Source organism: Carlito syrichta, unplaced genomic scaffold (genome assembly GCF_000164805.1).
Source record: "Carlito syrichta isolate Samal-C Ts95f unplaced genomic scaffold, Tarsius_syrichta-2.0.1 Scaffold315518, whole genome shotgun sequence".
In the NCBI taxonomy this organism is placed as follows: Eukaryota; Metazoa; Chordata; class Mammalia; order Primates; family Tarsiidae; genus Carlito; species Carlito syrichta.
The window spans coordinates 376488-391340 of record NW_007259614.1 but is presented as its reverse complement, the minus strand read 5'-3'; the positions used below and the strand labels follow the sequence as shown (position 1 = coordinate 391340).

Genomic DNA, 14853 nt, shown 5'->3' with positions numbered 1-14853 from the left:
TGTGGTATCTTGGATAAGAGCCAGGGAAAGCAAAAGGACAGTAGGCAAGACAGGGAAAATGTGCATGAAGTATAACAATGCACCGATACTGGCTCTTCGCAGTGACAAATGTACCAGACCAATGTAGCCTGTTAACAATACTGGCTATGAGGTATATGCTAGCTCCCTATATTATCTTCACAATAATTCTGTAAACCTAAAACTGTTCTGAAATTAAAAGTTTATTTTTTTATTTAAAGAAAAAAGATATCTCATCAAAATAATCTATAAGAAATTATTAGAAAACACAACAGGTAAGGAAGGGTTCTTTCAAAGCAGCGGGAGAAGTTATAACTTAAAAAGACATGCTTTCCATACTGAATGACAAGGCTGCACACCACTCCTGAGTAGGGAAGGCAGCCCCCACCCGGGGTGAGCGCTTCTGCCCACAGACTGGACGCAGGCCAGGCATGCCCGGGAGTCTCTTCCTGTGGAACATCTCAGTCATCTCACTTCATGTACTTATCCTGTTGGTCAGCCAGGATTTTGGCCGAGGACTTGGCATCATAGAAAAGCTCACTGATCTCCTCAACATGTTCTTTCTCGATGCTGTCCTTCCCGTTGATTTTAGCAAGCAAGTTGGCAGGGGTCAGCAGCTGCACCGAGTACCTAGAATGAACAGGGCCAGGGAAGGAATGCAACTGGGGCCACAGAAGGAAGCCCCTTCCCCCAGATCAGCACATAACACGAAAGGGGAGTGAGAGGTGTCACTTCTCAGAGAGCTGCAGTCATAACCCCAGCAGAGAGGCCAGGAGCCACCAACACGACACAAGTGCAACTCCCATATCTTTATCAGTCCAAAAGTTCTCCACTGCCACCTAAGAGGGGCTGCAAACTCAGATGGACACAGGTGCCAGGCAGGTAATGCCAAATAGAGAGAAGGATATATAACAAGGCAAGAAAATTAGTGCACAGTCAACTGGAAGCACAAGCCCTATCCAAAGGCACAAAAACCTAGTCTTGTTTTGTTTTTATTTTTTTAAGTCAGAATCTCACTCTGTCGCCCAGGCTGGAGTGCAGTGGCATGCTCACAGTGACCCCAGCGTCGACCTGCTGGGCTCAGGCGATCCTCCTGCCTCAGTCTTCCAAGTAGCCAGAACTACAGGCACGTGCTACCACGCCCGGCTAATTTTTTTTTAATTGTAGAGATGAAGTCTCACCAAGTTGCCCAGGCTGTTCTCAAACACATGGGTTCAAGCAATCCCCTCACCTCGGCCTCCCAAAGTGCTGGGATTACAGGCTTGAGCCACTGCGCCCAGCCCCCCTCATCATTTTTAAAAGTACCTCTCTCCATCCAAACCTCACAGCTTGCAATTCTGCCTTCAGCTCAGAGCAAGAGGAACTGCCTCAAGGGACATAGGGAAGGGCTAAGGACTATGAAGTATTTACAAGGAATCCGGACACTGCCTGGGACATCCTCCAAAGGCCATTGCCTTGGGCCCGCTGGAGAGCAGTCAGGAGAACAACCTATGCCTGCATTCCTCCCCAGCCCTCCCTACCCACTCCCGCCTAGAGAACAGGAGAGACACCACAAGGCAGGGCCCAGGCTAGCGGGCTGCTCACCTGGACCCTGTTTTCTAGTTCTGAATATCTATGTTCTCTGCCAAGAGGACTGGCTTAGGGTCAGACCTAGCCATCCACCAGAGGGTCGCACCTGCTGCACGACAAGGGGACTTTTACTCTAGCTTTTAAAAAACCATCAGCTACGTACTCTGCACTCTAAACTGAAGTGCCCTGACATCCATCACTCAGAAAGAACAGATGGATATGATCCTGTTCCCTGGGAAGGGGGCCTGACTTTATTTCCCAGAATGATGCCAGCAAGACCCCTGGGCAGTGCTCTGAAGGCATCAGTGGGGCCTGGGGATGCCAGCTCACCTCAGTGTGGTCTTGGTGCCAATTTCACCCAGGTGGTTCAGCGCCTCCTCACTGATGTTGATTCCCTCTGTCTGGGCACGGATTTTAATGATCTTTTAGAGGAGAAACAAACACGATCGATCAACAGTGCCCAATTTCAAGCGTCCCATTTCTGAAGTGCTTTAAAACAGCCTTCTTCAGTGCTTCTCACCCTGCACCACAAGAGAAGCAAAGAGCTGGGCTAGTGAGCAGGGAGCCAATGCCTGCCCAGCACTGTTGGCCTGGTGCCCTCCAGGGGCACATGCAGCACCACATTCTACATGGAGGGCGGCACAGCCAGTGTGCAGTGCTCAAGCGACTGAGGGGTGACTGGTGCCCCCGGAGGTGTGCAGCTCCTGGGCAGCCCACCCCTGCCTCTCTGCCCTCCCTTTGCTGTCCCCAGGCACAGAGAACTGAGGCCTCTGCCAACCTGCCCTGGGCTCCTCAAGGGCTCTAACCTTCCTCTCCAGCACAGACACCAACACCTATAAGCCCTCAGGCAAGAAGAGACATTTTTTATTTGCTTGATAAATATGATGGTCAAATAAATCAAAAAAGTTCCTTTTAAAGATTTACTAGCCCTCATAACATCGCCAGGAGATATCTAATCTATCAAGAAGAGGCTGACGCGTGTTGCAGTTTGAAGATCTCGGTAAAGTTGGAGGGGGAGGCAGGCTGGCGGCGGGGACGCTGTAACACAGTGGCACCAGGATCCGCAGGCGCTCCAGCGCTGAGTGATAAGGGGCAGCGGGATAATGATGTTGTGTGTTGTGGAGCTGAGATAACTCGAGGACTTCGAGCCTCATATAATACAGGAATTTTTCACTTTGGCAGCTTCGTAAACAAGATATCAAGAAGCCCTTGTTTAAATTAAAGCCATAAAAATACACCCAGGGTAGAGGCCCAGGAACTGGGAAAGACTGAGTCCCATTTCAGCCTTCTGAGAGGGAAAAGGAGAACCAGAGGCTTACTGAGGCGGCCCGCATCAGGACGTGCCCGTCAGCACTCCAGGCAGGGGTCCCAAGGGCAGGGCTGCAAGGTGGGGGAGTCCATGTGATGCCTGGGGCAGGGGAGCCCAGCACCAGCTGGCTGCGGATGGGAAAGGTCCTGCAGGGCCCGGTGGGTCAGAGTGGAGGGAGCCAAGTGGAAGTGAGGTGCCCGGGCCAGAGAGGTGGCCCCTCCGCCGCAGGCCACTACTGTTACGAGGTGCTGTCAGCAAAGGCCTCCCTTGTGTCAAAACAGGCATGGAACTCTACTCAGCAACTTGTTCAAATATTTCACACTGCACAGGTCACATAAAACTTACCCGGTGGGCTCATCAGTGGGCTGCCAGGGTGTGGGCTCTGTTGAAAATCTTAGCTTGTACAGGAGGGCTCCACTGTCCAAGGTCCAAAGCTAAAAGGGTAACTCACTCCTGCATCTTTGCCCTCCCTCTGGCTGTCCCCAGGCACAGAGAGAACTAAGGCCTCTTGCAACCTGCCCTGAGCAGAGAAGAGCCCACCGAAGTTAGTGGATGGGCCCAAGGACAGCCAAGAAAAGGGGCTGGAAGAAGATCCCTGGCTCCCTGCTCCATCAGCAGGAGAACTCCTCCTCTGAACAGAGCTTCAATGTAAAAAGGAGTTTCTTATTCACAGCTGGGAACTCAGTAGAACCACCAAGTTCTACTGAGAAAAATGTCCCCAGGGGACCTTCTGAAACTCCTGGGCGACACAAATACCAAATCCTGGAGCCCGGTCAAAGGAGGGAGTTTCAGCCTGAGTGTCTCCCCTTCACTGAGCAGCACGGAAAATCTGTGGCTCAGCTTCCAGAATGTAAGGGACAACCCACTCTCACTCTCAAGAGCAGGTCAGAGCAATCACGAGCACTCCCATCTCAGACTGCTCGAAACGGACAGTTCACAAATGAGATCTTTAATCATTTAATAACCTGCAGGGATAGTTTATGAGGGTGTCGGCACTGATGGCAGAGTATACAAGTTACAGTGAGTTGGTCTGTTTAAAAACCTACCCTGGGTTCCAGTAAAAATGCCAAGGTTCTTCCTTGAGCCAGCACAAACAAAGCAATGCAAGTCCTGAGAGAAAGCCTGAGAAGAGCCCTCCTGGGTGAACCAAGATGGAATCAGCCCATAGCTGGCTGTCAAATCACTGCTCTGGGGGCACAGTGTGGAACCTTTCAGAGAGCTTGGACTGGGAGCTCTGTGACCTGATGATGGCAACAAAGGTGAATGAGCTCTGGGTAAGGTCCAAGCACTGCCGCCTGTTCTCTGCATGGCCACAGGACCCTTGACCTCTGAGCCTCAAGTGCTGGTTACTGCAAAATCGTTGTAAAGGACCCCGGAGGATGTCTGTGAAGCACATGGGGCTATTGTTAACAGCAATAATAACCGCAGTGGGAAGGGATGGTCAGCCCTAAGTTACTGCCACTATCTCACATAATCCTTATGACAACCTCGCAAACGTGGGAACAGATTTTCATTCAGCACAGAAGAAGGCTGAGGCTCTGAGATACGTGCCAAATGCTCATGTCATTCAGCAGCAAATGGAAGCTACGAAGAATCCCAAGTGTCTCTGGCCCTGACGACCCCTGTGCTGGGCTTCCTTTCTTGGCAGGACACAGGGGGTTCTATTCCCAACAGCTGGTGCTTATGGCCTGCAGTAAGGATGGGGAAAACTTCCAATCATCACCTGGGACCTTTTGTCTTTACTTCTGCTTCTGTTGATTAAATGCCTTGGCCTCAACCTGACAGTCACTCAACATCAAGAGACCTTTATCTGGTGACGAGGCCCCTGCCATCAGCCATCAGCACCATCTCCAAATAACAGAATGGCATGGGCTCTGGAGGGCACAGTCTGACTTTGCATCCTGGATCATACGTGATCACACAAATACTGAAAAGTGGCATTAGGGAACTAGAAATTCTAAGAGGCAAGTGCCAGCACAATTGCTGCTACGAACTATAAGTGCTCCAGTAACCTGCCAGTGCTGGTCATGAACAGAGATCCCTAACTCACTCGATGCATTCCCATAGTATTCCTGGGTGCCATCAATAAGAAATGCCAGCAAGGCAGGGCTGGAAAGGCCACAGGTAAGAAGGGGGACTATCTAGAGGGCCCAAGAGGGTCCCTGGCCACTCCATAGGAAAAGCCTGCTCACAAACTGCCAGAGAAAAGTCACACCAATTTGAGTTATTTCTAGCGGGAGAGAGGCTGAACGGCACAGTGATTGAGAATACAGGTTTTGGGGCCAGGTGCAATGATTCACACCTCTAATCCCAGCACTTTGGGAGGCAGAGGCAGGAGGACTGCTTGATCCCAGGAGTTCAAGACCAGCCTGGGCAACATAGTAAGACCTCATATTTACAAAAAATGAAAAAAATTAGCCAGGCATGGTGGTACACACATATAGTCCCAGCTACCCAGGGGGCTGAGGCAAAAAGATCACCTAAGTCCAGGAGTTTAAGGCTGCAGTAAGCCATGATTGTGCCACTGTACTCCAGCCTGGGCAACAGAGACGGTGACTCAAAAAAAATATTGGTTTTGGGATCATATAGCCTAAATTCTGTCACCTACTAGCCACTAGCATTATGAACTTGGACAAAGTAGTTAGCTTAGGTGTTACCTTTTTTTTTTTTTTTTTTTTGCGTTGGAGTCTCACTCCATCACCTAAGCTGGAGTGCAGTGGCACACTCATGGCCACCTCAGTGTCGACCTGCTCAGGCAATCCTTCCACCTCAGCCTTCCATGTAGCCAGAACTACAGGCACACGCTACTGCACCCAGCTAATTTTTGATTTATTGTAGAGACAAGGTCTCGCCAAGTTGCCTGAGCTGGTCTCGAACCCATGGGCTCAGGCAATCCACTCGCCTCGGCCTCCCAAAGTGCTGGGATTACAGGCTGAATAGGTCTTATCTTTTAAAATGATAATGGTAATAATTCTCCCTGCCTCACAAGTTACCGGTGATCAAATGGAATCATGCTGGTCAGGCAAATCCATGGCTCAACAAGATGCCCAAGAAAGAGTGCCATGCCCTTGGTGAGAGGAGAAGATCCAGACCGAGTATGTCAAGATGTCAATGCAGCCCCAGGCCCCATGGAGACCATCTGGGGCAAGGGTGGGCAGGAAAGAGCACAGCATGTGCCGCTCCAGGGAGACACAACCCAAGGCACAGCCCACCACTAAGCAAATGGCATGATCATAGGGATACTGAAAAGTGGCATTAGGTAACTAGAAATTCTAAGAGGAAAGTGCCTAGGCAATGCTTGGCACACAGTTGGTACACCAGTTCCAAATCAAGTGAATGGCAATTCCTGCAGCAACAACTCAGTTCATGAGGATGTCTGAGCAGGCACCACGTGGCAGGCACTGAGCTAGATGCTTCTACGTGTCCTTCACAGGAGCCTCTTATTACAAGGTCTTATGAAGCCCATCTTCAGAGGCTCTTCTAAGCTGTGTGACACTGTTTCACCATCACTTCTGTAAACTTATTAGCAGCCTTCATGGACTCTGTGTCACAAAAGCTCAGATCTGCCCAAGGCCAGCCTCCAAAGCTGCTGAGAAACCCATCACTAGTCACACTGTTTACAGCAGACAGGCTCTACTAGGACTCAAGCACTGGGCCCCTCCGGATAAAGGGACTATGTTGTACACCCTGCTAGAGCTGGCCCACTGTGGGTTCTGGTGGGTCAGAATGCCTGGCCTTATCTCCTGAGCAGAAAAGGCCACAGGTAAGGGCTGACCTGGGCACCAAAAGGCTATCACTAAATCATATTTTATTGCCTTTTTGTTTCAGAGCTGGTGGCCTCCATAATGGCTGTCATCAAAATTTTTCACTGTCCTTTTCCTCAAACTTATCAAAAGGGGAATCATAGAAGAGAGAACTGGGAACTGAGGCTCTGTGACACTTCAAGTAGTGTCCAAACAGCCCAACCCTCTTTCAGATAGGGAGTAAAGTGACTTGTGCGAGGCCAGCAGGCGAGTGGTGAGATGGTGAGTAGAAACAGATCTGAGCCAAGGAGACCTTGCCATCAGTGAACACTGCAAGCAAACCAGAGGAGAAGGGGACAGGAGGAAAGAAGAAAGGCTCACCTGTTTCATCTCCTGAGGTGTGTACAGCATGGTCCGGATGATCATCACTCGGTCCAGAAGGTCAAGAGGGATGCCATGAGGGGAGGTGATATCCTCAGTGCCTCTGTAAGAGCCAAATTAACTCTATCACCTAAGCCTCTCTTAAACAAGAAAGTGAACAATGGAAACCCAGCTAAGACACAACCACAAAGCAGCTAGTTGGCATCTTGAGAGAATTGGAGCCGGAGACAGGGCCAGGGTGAACAGACTAACATGCAGGTGGCATTTTAAATAACCTTCATTATCTTGGTAATTATCAATATCACAGGAAAACTAGAAAAGAAGGAAAAAAGTCACTTAACTCATACTAAAAAATAATCATCTAGATATCTGCCACATTTTCATATACACGTTTACAAATCATACTAAGCCTGTACTTTTTTTGGTTTTTGGTCCATGTTATTTCAGTCTTAATAATCGTGTTTAATATTTACTTAATAATCCATTAAACATTTTACTTAACGCAAATTGTTGAGCATTTAGGTAAGTTTCCAATTGTTGCTATTATTATTATTATTAATGATGATGTTTTGATCCTGAATTATACCCCACATCTTTAAAACAAAATTTAAAAACCAATGTTTTGATAAACAATTTTATGCACATAGCCATGGACATTTCCTCAGCAACTGTTGTAGTACCTGAAATAACCCTGAGTATCTATTTGAATGAATCAATGTCCTAATTTAGACAGCTACATGGGTGATCTAATCTCACATCATCATTGCCACCACTGAGTATTCCAATTCTTAAAGTATTTTGCCGTTTTGAAGACTCAGAAAATGAGGGAAAGGTAACACCCTGTTTAAATTTGCCTTTCCTTGATTAGTAATGAGGCATCTGAATGCATTCTCCTATATTAGTTATTTTACATCTTTCTGAGATGTAACTTCACATCCTTTGCTTATTATTCTCTTAACCCAAGCTGTAAGAACAGCCCAGGAGGGGAACCCCGCCAACCAACCAGACGGCAAGGCCCCAGCTGCCTGGCGGGCTTCTTCTGGGCAGACCCAGGTGACACATGAGGCCAGGCTTCAGCTACAGTGCATGGATGCCCCATGTGCTGTGGCCATCTGCCTCAGCCTGGGGAAGTCGTTACAGCAGACATCCGACGTCAGCATTACCTCTAGCATCCCTACACTTGGGCACAATTGCAGAGTCTATGGTCACAAGTAATCAATACTAACACTAAAGCATGTCATTTGGATTTAGTTGTTAATATCAGAATATTTGGTTTCAAAAATATGCTAAAACTGTAACTTCAGTAAAAAATTCTGTTGGAATTGTATCCAGTTAGTTGACATATAAATGCTTATTTATTATTGCAAAAGTAAAATAAATATACACTAGCACAGGATGAACCTTGAAAACACACTAAGTAAAACAAGTCAGAGACAAAAGGATAAATGCTGTATGATTCCACTGATGGGAAATATCTATAGTAGGTAAATTCATAGAGACAAAGTATATCCAAGGTTACCAGTGTTACCAGAGGTTATGGGGGAGGAGGAAATGGGACTTAATGCTCAGAATTTCTGGTTTTGAGGTGATAAAGAGTTTTGAAAATAGATAGTGATTATGGTTGTATAACATTGTAAATGTAATTAATGCCAGTGAATTATACATTTAAATTGGTTAAATGGCAAATGTTATGCAATACACATTTTACCACAATCAAAACAATTTTTTAAAAAACAAAATGCTATTTTAGTGAATAATTGTTAAATCTATGCAAAAAAAAATTAAAGTCTTTCATAGTAAGCAGGGAAACAGACTAATAGCAAATACATGTACTAGGCTAACTTTAAAGAAAATTCAGGGGTCAGGAAGATGGCGGCCGAGACAGTCGGAAATGTAAGTCCCACTGTGAGAGAATGCATGGAAAATTTTGTGTACGTGCTGATGAGTGAGTGGGTGTGTGAGTGGCTGACTGAGTGAGGGCTAGGGAGCTGGTGGCCAGGGCTCTCCTGGTGCAGCAGCTGGTGCCACAGCGATGGGCTTGGTAACACTGGATTTAGTTGTTAATATCAGAATATTTGGTTTCAAAAATAATATGCTAACACTGTAACTTCAGTAAAAAATTCTGTTGGAATTGTATCCAGTTAGTTGACGTATAAATGCTTATTTATTATTGCAAAAATAAAATAAATATACACTAGCACAGGATGAAACTTGAAAACACACGAAGTAAAACAAGTCAGAGACAAAAGGATCAATGCAGAAGCTGAACACCATTTTCTTTTTCTTTTTCTTTCTCTCCTTTTTTTTAATCAGCAAACCCTCCCTGAGAAGAAAATGCTGGGAGAGACTGACTAAGTAGGGGCTTGTGAGCAAGTGGCCAGGCCCCTGGTGCCACAGCTGGTGCTGCAGCTTCTCTGTTTCATCCCTGGCTCTACCCAGGTCGCAGAAGCCAAGTGCCATTATTTCTTTTTTTAATGGACAAAAGTTTTTTTGCCATAAAGTGGCGAGGAGAAACCATCTTCCCAGGCTCTCCCTCACCACTGCAGCAGGAAAGAGACTGCTGGCTCCTGGCTTTGCCTCACCACTTCAGCCCCTGGCAGGGCACTGACAGCAGGGGCTGCAGAGGGAGTCCAGAGGCAAGAGGAAGTCCCATGGAAGAGGACAAGAGAGGCACCTACCACCATCTTGAAGGGGGGGCAGGAAAGCCTCCAACTTGCTCACCGCAGAGCAACAGGCCTGATCTCTGTGACTGGCGGACCAACTACTCAGGGCTTGATCCTGACCCAGAGAGAATATCCTGAGAGCACAGACTTTGGAGGGGCCTGATGAGTGCTGAGTCCCAGGCGCCCCGTCCCCTACCCTGAGCCAGCCATGGGACAAAAGGTGTGGCCAGAAAAGGACGAGGAAGAACTCCAAAGAGATCAGTGGTGAGTCCGGGGCTGACCCAAACCCCCTCCTTCCCAGCAATCCTCTGAATGTCAGACCCACACAGCTGTGCCACGACTGAGAGGGACAAACCCAGGTGGAGCCGGGACGTCAGTCGCAACAGGAGAACTCCATTCTGGATAGGTCTGGCTGGGGCACCCCCCCCCCCCCGCCCCCAACAAGTACGTACCTGGGGAAGAGATAATCCTGCACCTCCCCTCCGGAGGAGATCTCCCTGACCATACAAGAGCAGGAGGAGAGGACTGCAGCCCCACCCACCTCCACTGCCCCTCCTCCTTCCCTGCTCCACTCCCTGAGGAGAGAGTGAAAGAGGTGGCTCTGCAGGAGAGACCAGATTAGAGGAACAATTACAGACCTGCCACAAGAGAGCAGGTTTTTTCTTTTAATTTTCAATTTTTTTAGTCTTTAAAAATTGTTTGACTGTTAGGTCATCCATTTGTTAAATATTTTTCCTTTGTGCATGAATGTGTATGTAAGGGTTTGATCTGCATCTTCCCCCCAAATTTTTTTCTTTTCTTTTTCTGTTTCATCTTTTATTTGTCGTTTTCTGTTATGTGTGTAGGTGAATGACTGAGTGTTCGTCTTTCAATCTTGTTGTTGTTGGTTTGTTTTTGCTATCTTGTTCTGGGTTTTCAAGTTTTCATTTCTTATAGTTTAAGGTGTGTGTCAATATACGTGTGAGGGTTTGACCTGAATTCTCCCCACACACACACCGCACACCCCCTCCGGTCTTTCTGTTTTTCTTCTCTATTCACTTTGTGCTATTCACTAGTTTTCTTGATTTTTTGTTGTTGTTTGTTTTGTTTCACTTTGTTGTTATTCCAGTTTGTTTTAGGGCGTGTGTGTGTGTGTGTGTGTGTGTGTGTGTGTGTGTGTGTGTTCAATTGTTTTTGCGTTGGTTTCTGCTTTGCATCATCATATAGAGTGGTGGTGGGGAAAGGGTCTCAGGGAACACATACCACAACAAGTAAATATTGTAACTTGCAAGTAGTTTCTGAATCCTAGAGCCCATTCCCTACTTTATTCAAATTTCAAAAACTACAAGAGACAGCAAAGCTTTTCATCCACTGTCCTATTTCAAATTGAACAAATCCAGAGCCCAGATCAGGGAAGAAGAGAGGACTGAGCAAACATCAGAAGGGAAAGTCTTTCCCACTGACACTGTATGACAGAACTAAAGAGAAAAACAAGAGATCGGTCACAAATGAGGAAAAACCAAAGGAAGACCTCAGGCAATTACCAAAGACAAAACTCCTGAAAAATCAGACCTTGGTGCCCAAACAATGAGTCACCAACGACTGACCCCAGAATACGACAGGGATTAGGGAATAGATGGAAAGAGTGAATAAGACTCAAGATAGACAAGATGCAACACTGAAAGAACTTGTAACTGAGATTTTGGCAATAAAAAATTCCATCCAGGAAATAAGTAACAAGATGACAAGCATGGAAAGCAGAATTAATCTAGCTGAGAAAGAATCTTAGAACTTGAAGATCAGAACATGAAATTAACCTGATCTGTAAAAAACAAAAAGAAGACTCAGAAAAAAAGAACAAAGCCTATAAGAGATGTGTGATTAAATCAAGAGGTCGAACCTACGCCTGACTGGTATCCCAGAAGAAGAAAGAGAAATGGAGAACAACTTGGAGCAAGTATTCCAGGAGATAAACCAAGAAAACTTACCCCATCTCATGAGAGATGTGACCAGCCGAGCAGAAGAGATACAAAGAACCCCCACAATCAAATGAGGAGACCAACCCCTAGACACATAATAATTCACCTACACAAAGTAGGCACAAAAGAAAAACTCCTAAAGGCAGCAAGACAGAAAGGTCAGACTATCTACTGGGGAAAACCAATCAGAAAAGCAGCAGACCTATTGGCAGAAACACTATAAGCAAGAAGGAACTAGAGCCCTATATTCAAAGTCCTCAAAGACAAACAATTTCAACCAAGAATTTCCTATCCAACCAAGCTCAGCTTCATCAGTGATGGAGAATTAAAAATCCTTCCCAGACATCCAATCCCTAAGAGATTATGCAGCTTCCAGACCAGTTCTACAGGAGACACTTAAAAAGGTACTAAGCACAGAAGAAAAAAAAGAATGACCACACACTTCCCAAGAGAACAGCAGAGCACAGAATCAACAGAGAATACAGCACAAGAAACTCGAAAACACACACATAGATCAACCCCAAAGCCAAAAGGAAACAACTAAAGAAAGAAAAAACTTTATAAGAACCTCATGACAGCGATAAACAATCACATTTCAATAATCAGCCTGAATGTAAATGAACTAAATGCACCACTGAAAAGACACAGAATGGTAAACTGGATAAGAAACCATGATTCAATAGTCTGTTGCATCCAAAACACTCATCTCACTACAAGGGACACACACAGACCCAAAATTAAAGAATGGAAAATGAGTTTCTAGGCAAATGAATCACAAAAGAAGGCAGGAGTTGCAACCTTTTTTTTTTTATTGAGTTGGAGTCTCACTCTGTCGCCCAGACTGGAGTGCAGTGGCTGCTCCCGGCCACCGCAGCCTCAACCCGCTGGGCTCCGGCAATCCTTCCGCCTCAGCCTTCTGAGTAGCCGGAACTACAGGCGCGCGCTACCAAGCCCGGCTGATTTTTTGATTTATTGTAGAGATGAGGTCTCGCTGCCCAGGCGGGTCTCGACCCCGCGGGCTCAGGCAATCCACTCATCTCAGCCTCCCAAAGGCGCGGGATTACAGGCTGAGCCACCGAGCCCGGCTAGGAGTTGCAATCTTAATATCAAACAAAACAACCTTTAAGCTGTCAAAAATTTTAAAAGATGCAAAAGGACACTACATAATAATAAAGGGTTCGATCTATCAACAAGAAATATCCATCCTAAACAAATATGCACCCAACACAGGAGCACCAACATTTAGAAAGCAACTACTAAGTAAACTAAAAAAAGATACTGACTCTAACACTATTATAGCAGGGGACTTGAATACCCCACTAACAGCCGGCAAAAAAATCAACAAGGAGATTCAAAACCTAAGCTTGACACTCAACCAAGTGAACTTAATAGACACAGATTATTCTTGGTTGAATTATATACATTCTACTCATTACCACATGGAACATACTCCAAGATCAATCACATCCTTGGCCATAAATCAAGCATAAACAAATTCCATAAGGTTGAAATCTTGCCATGCACATTCTCAGACCACAGTGGAATAAAAATAAATATCAACACCAACAACATTTCCCCAAAGCCCACAAAGACATGGACACTAATCAGCATGATGCTGAACAACTACTGGCTCAACACTGAAATCAAAGCAGAAATTAAAAGATTCCTGGAAACAAATGAAATTAAGAAACATCTTACAAAACCTCTGGGATGCCATGAAAGCAGTTCTAAGAGGGGAATTTATATCTCTACAAGCACACCTCAAGAAAATGGAAATATCACAACTGGAAAGTCTAACAAATCACCTAAGGGAGCTGGAAAGAGAAGACCACCAAAATCCCACATTAGCAGAAGAATTCAAATCACCAAAATAAGAGCACAAATACGGGACATGGAAGACAAAAATATCATAGAAAACATCAACAAAAGAAAAAACTGGTTCTTTGAAAGAATTAACAAGATTAATGGACCCCTAGCCTGAATGACCAAGAAAGAGAGAAAAGGCCCAAATAAACCCAATCAGAAATACAAAAGATCAAATCACAACTGACCCTGAAGAAATACAAAAGATTATCAGAGATTACTACGTACAAATATATGGAAACAAACTTGATAACCTAAATGAAATGGAGGTCTGACATCACACAACCTCCCCAGGTTGAAACAAGAAGACATTGAGACACTAAATAGACCAATAACAACCCAGGAAATTGACTCTGCCATACAAAAGCTACCCACAAAAAAAAGCCCTGGACTGATGACTTTCCTGCAGAATTCTACAAAACGTACCAGGAGGAGCTGATACCAATCCTATTGAAAGTATTTCAGGCAATTGAGAAAGATGGAATTCTCCCCAAAACATTTTACGAAGCTAACATCACTCTGATACACAAACCGGTTAAAGATTCAACAAAAAAAGAGAACTACAGGCTAATATCCCTTATGATCATAGATGCAAAATCCTCAACAAGATTCTAGCAAATCAGATCCAAAAACACATCTCAAAAATCATCCACCATGATCAAGTAGGCTTCATCCCCAGGATGCAGGGCTCTTTCAACATTCTTAAGACTATAAGTGTGATTAAACACATTAACAGATGTAAAAACAAGAACCACATGATTATCTCAATAGATGCAGAAAAAGCGTTTGATAAACTCCAGTAACCCTTCTTGATAAAAACCCTCAAACACCTAGGTATAGAAGGAACATACCTCAAAATAATAAGTGCCATCTACGATAAACCCACAGCTAACATTGTTAAATGGACAGAAACTGAAACATTTCCTTGAAAACTGGAATAAGACAAGGCTGCCAACTCTCAGCCCTCTTGTTCAACATTGTGTTCCTATCTTCACGGATAGGAAGAATCAACAATGTTAAGATGTCCATCCTACCAAAGTAATCTATAGATGCAACGCAATACCCATTAAGTTACCAAATTAATTAAGTCACCAACATCATTCTTCTCAGAACTGGAAATGACAATACAGAAATTCATATGGAAACATAAACGACCACGAATAGCCAAAACAATCCTTAGCAAAAGAAACAAAGCAGGAGGTATCACACTTCCAGACTTCAAACTTTCCTATAAGGCTATGGTAATCAAAAGAGCCTGGCATTGGTACAAGAACAGGCATATAGACCAATGGAATAGGATAGAGATTCTGGAAGCAAAGCCTCAATTTCTCAACCAACTCATCTTTGAC

At 45.3% G+C, this 14853-nt stretch overlaps 1 protein-coding gene across 3 annotated transcripts in view; it reads right to left on the bottom strand.

Moving 5' to 3' along the window:
- Positions 1-200: 200 nt before the first annotated feature.
- The window catches only part of RUVBL1 (RuvB like AAA ATPase 1), a 54469-nt gene continuing 39816 nt past the window's right edge, over positions 201-14853 (bottom strand). For 2 of the 3 annotated variants that reach the window (XM_021706396.1, XM_008072922.1), the window contains 3 exons: positions 7021-7123; positions 1918-2009; positions 201-648 (listed from right to left, as the gene is read on the bottom strand). In XM_021706396.1, the coding sequence (XP_021562071.1) occupies positions 489-648; positions 1918-2009; positions 7021-7123 (355 nt within the window). In that variant the 3' untranslated portion in view covers positions 201-488. The remainder of the gene's footprint in view (positions 649-1917; positions 2010-7020; positions 7124-14853) is intronic. The other variant, XM_008072923.2, reaches the window with a different exon arrangement.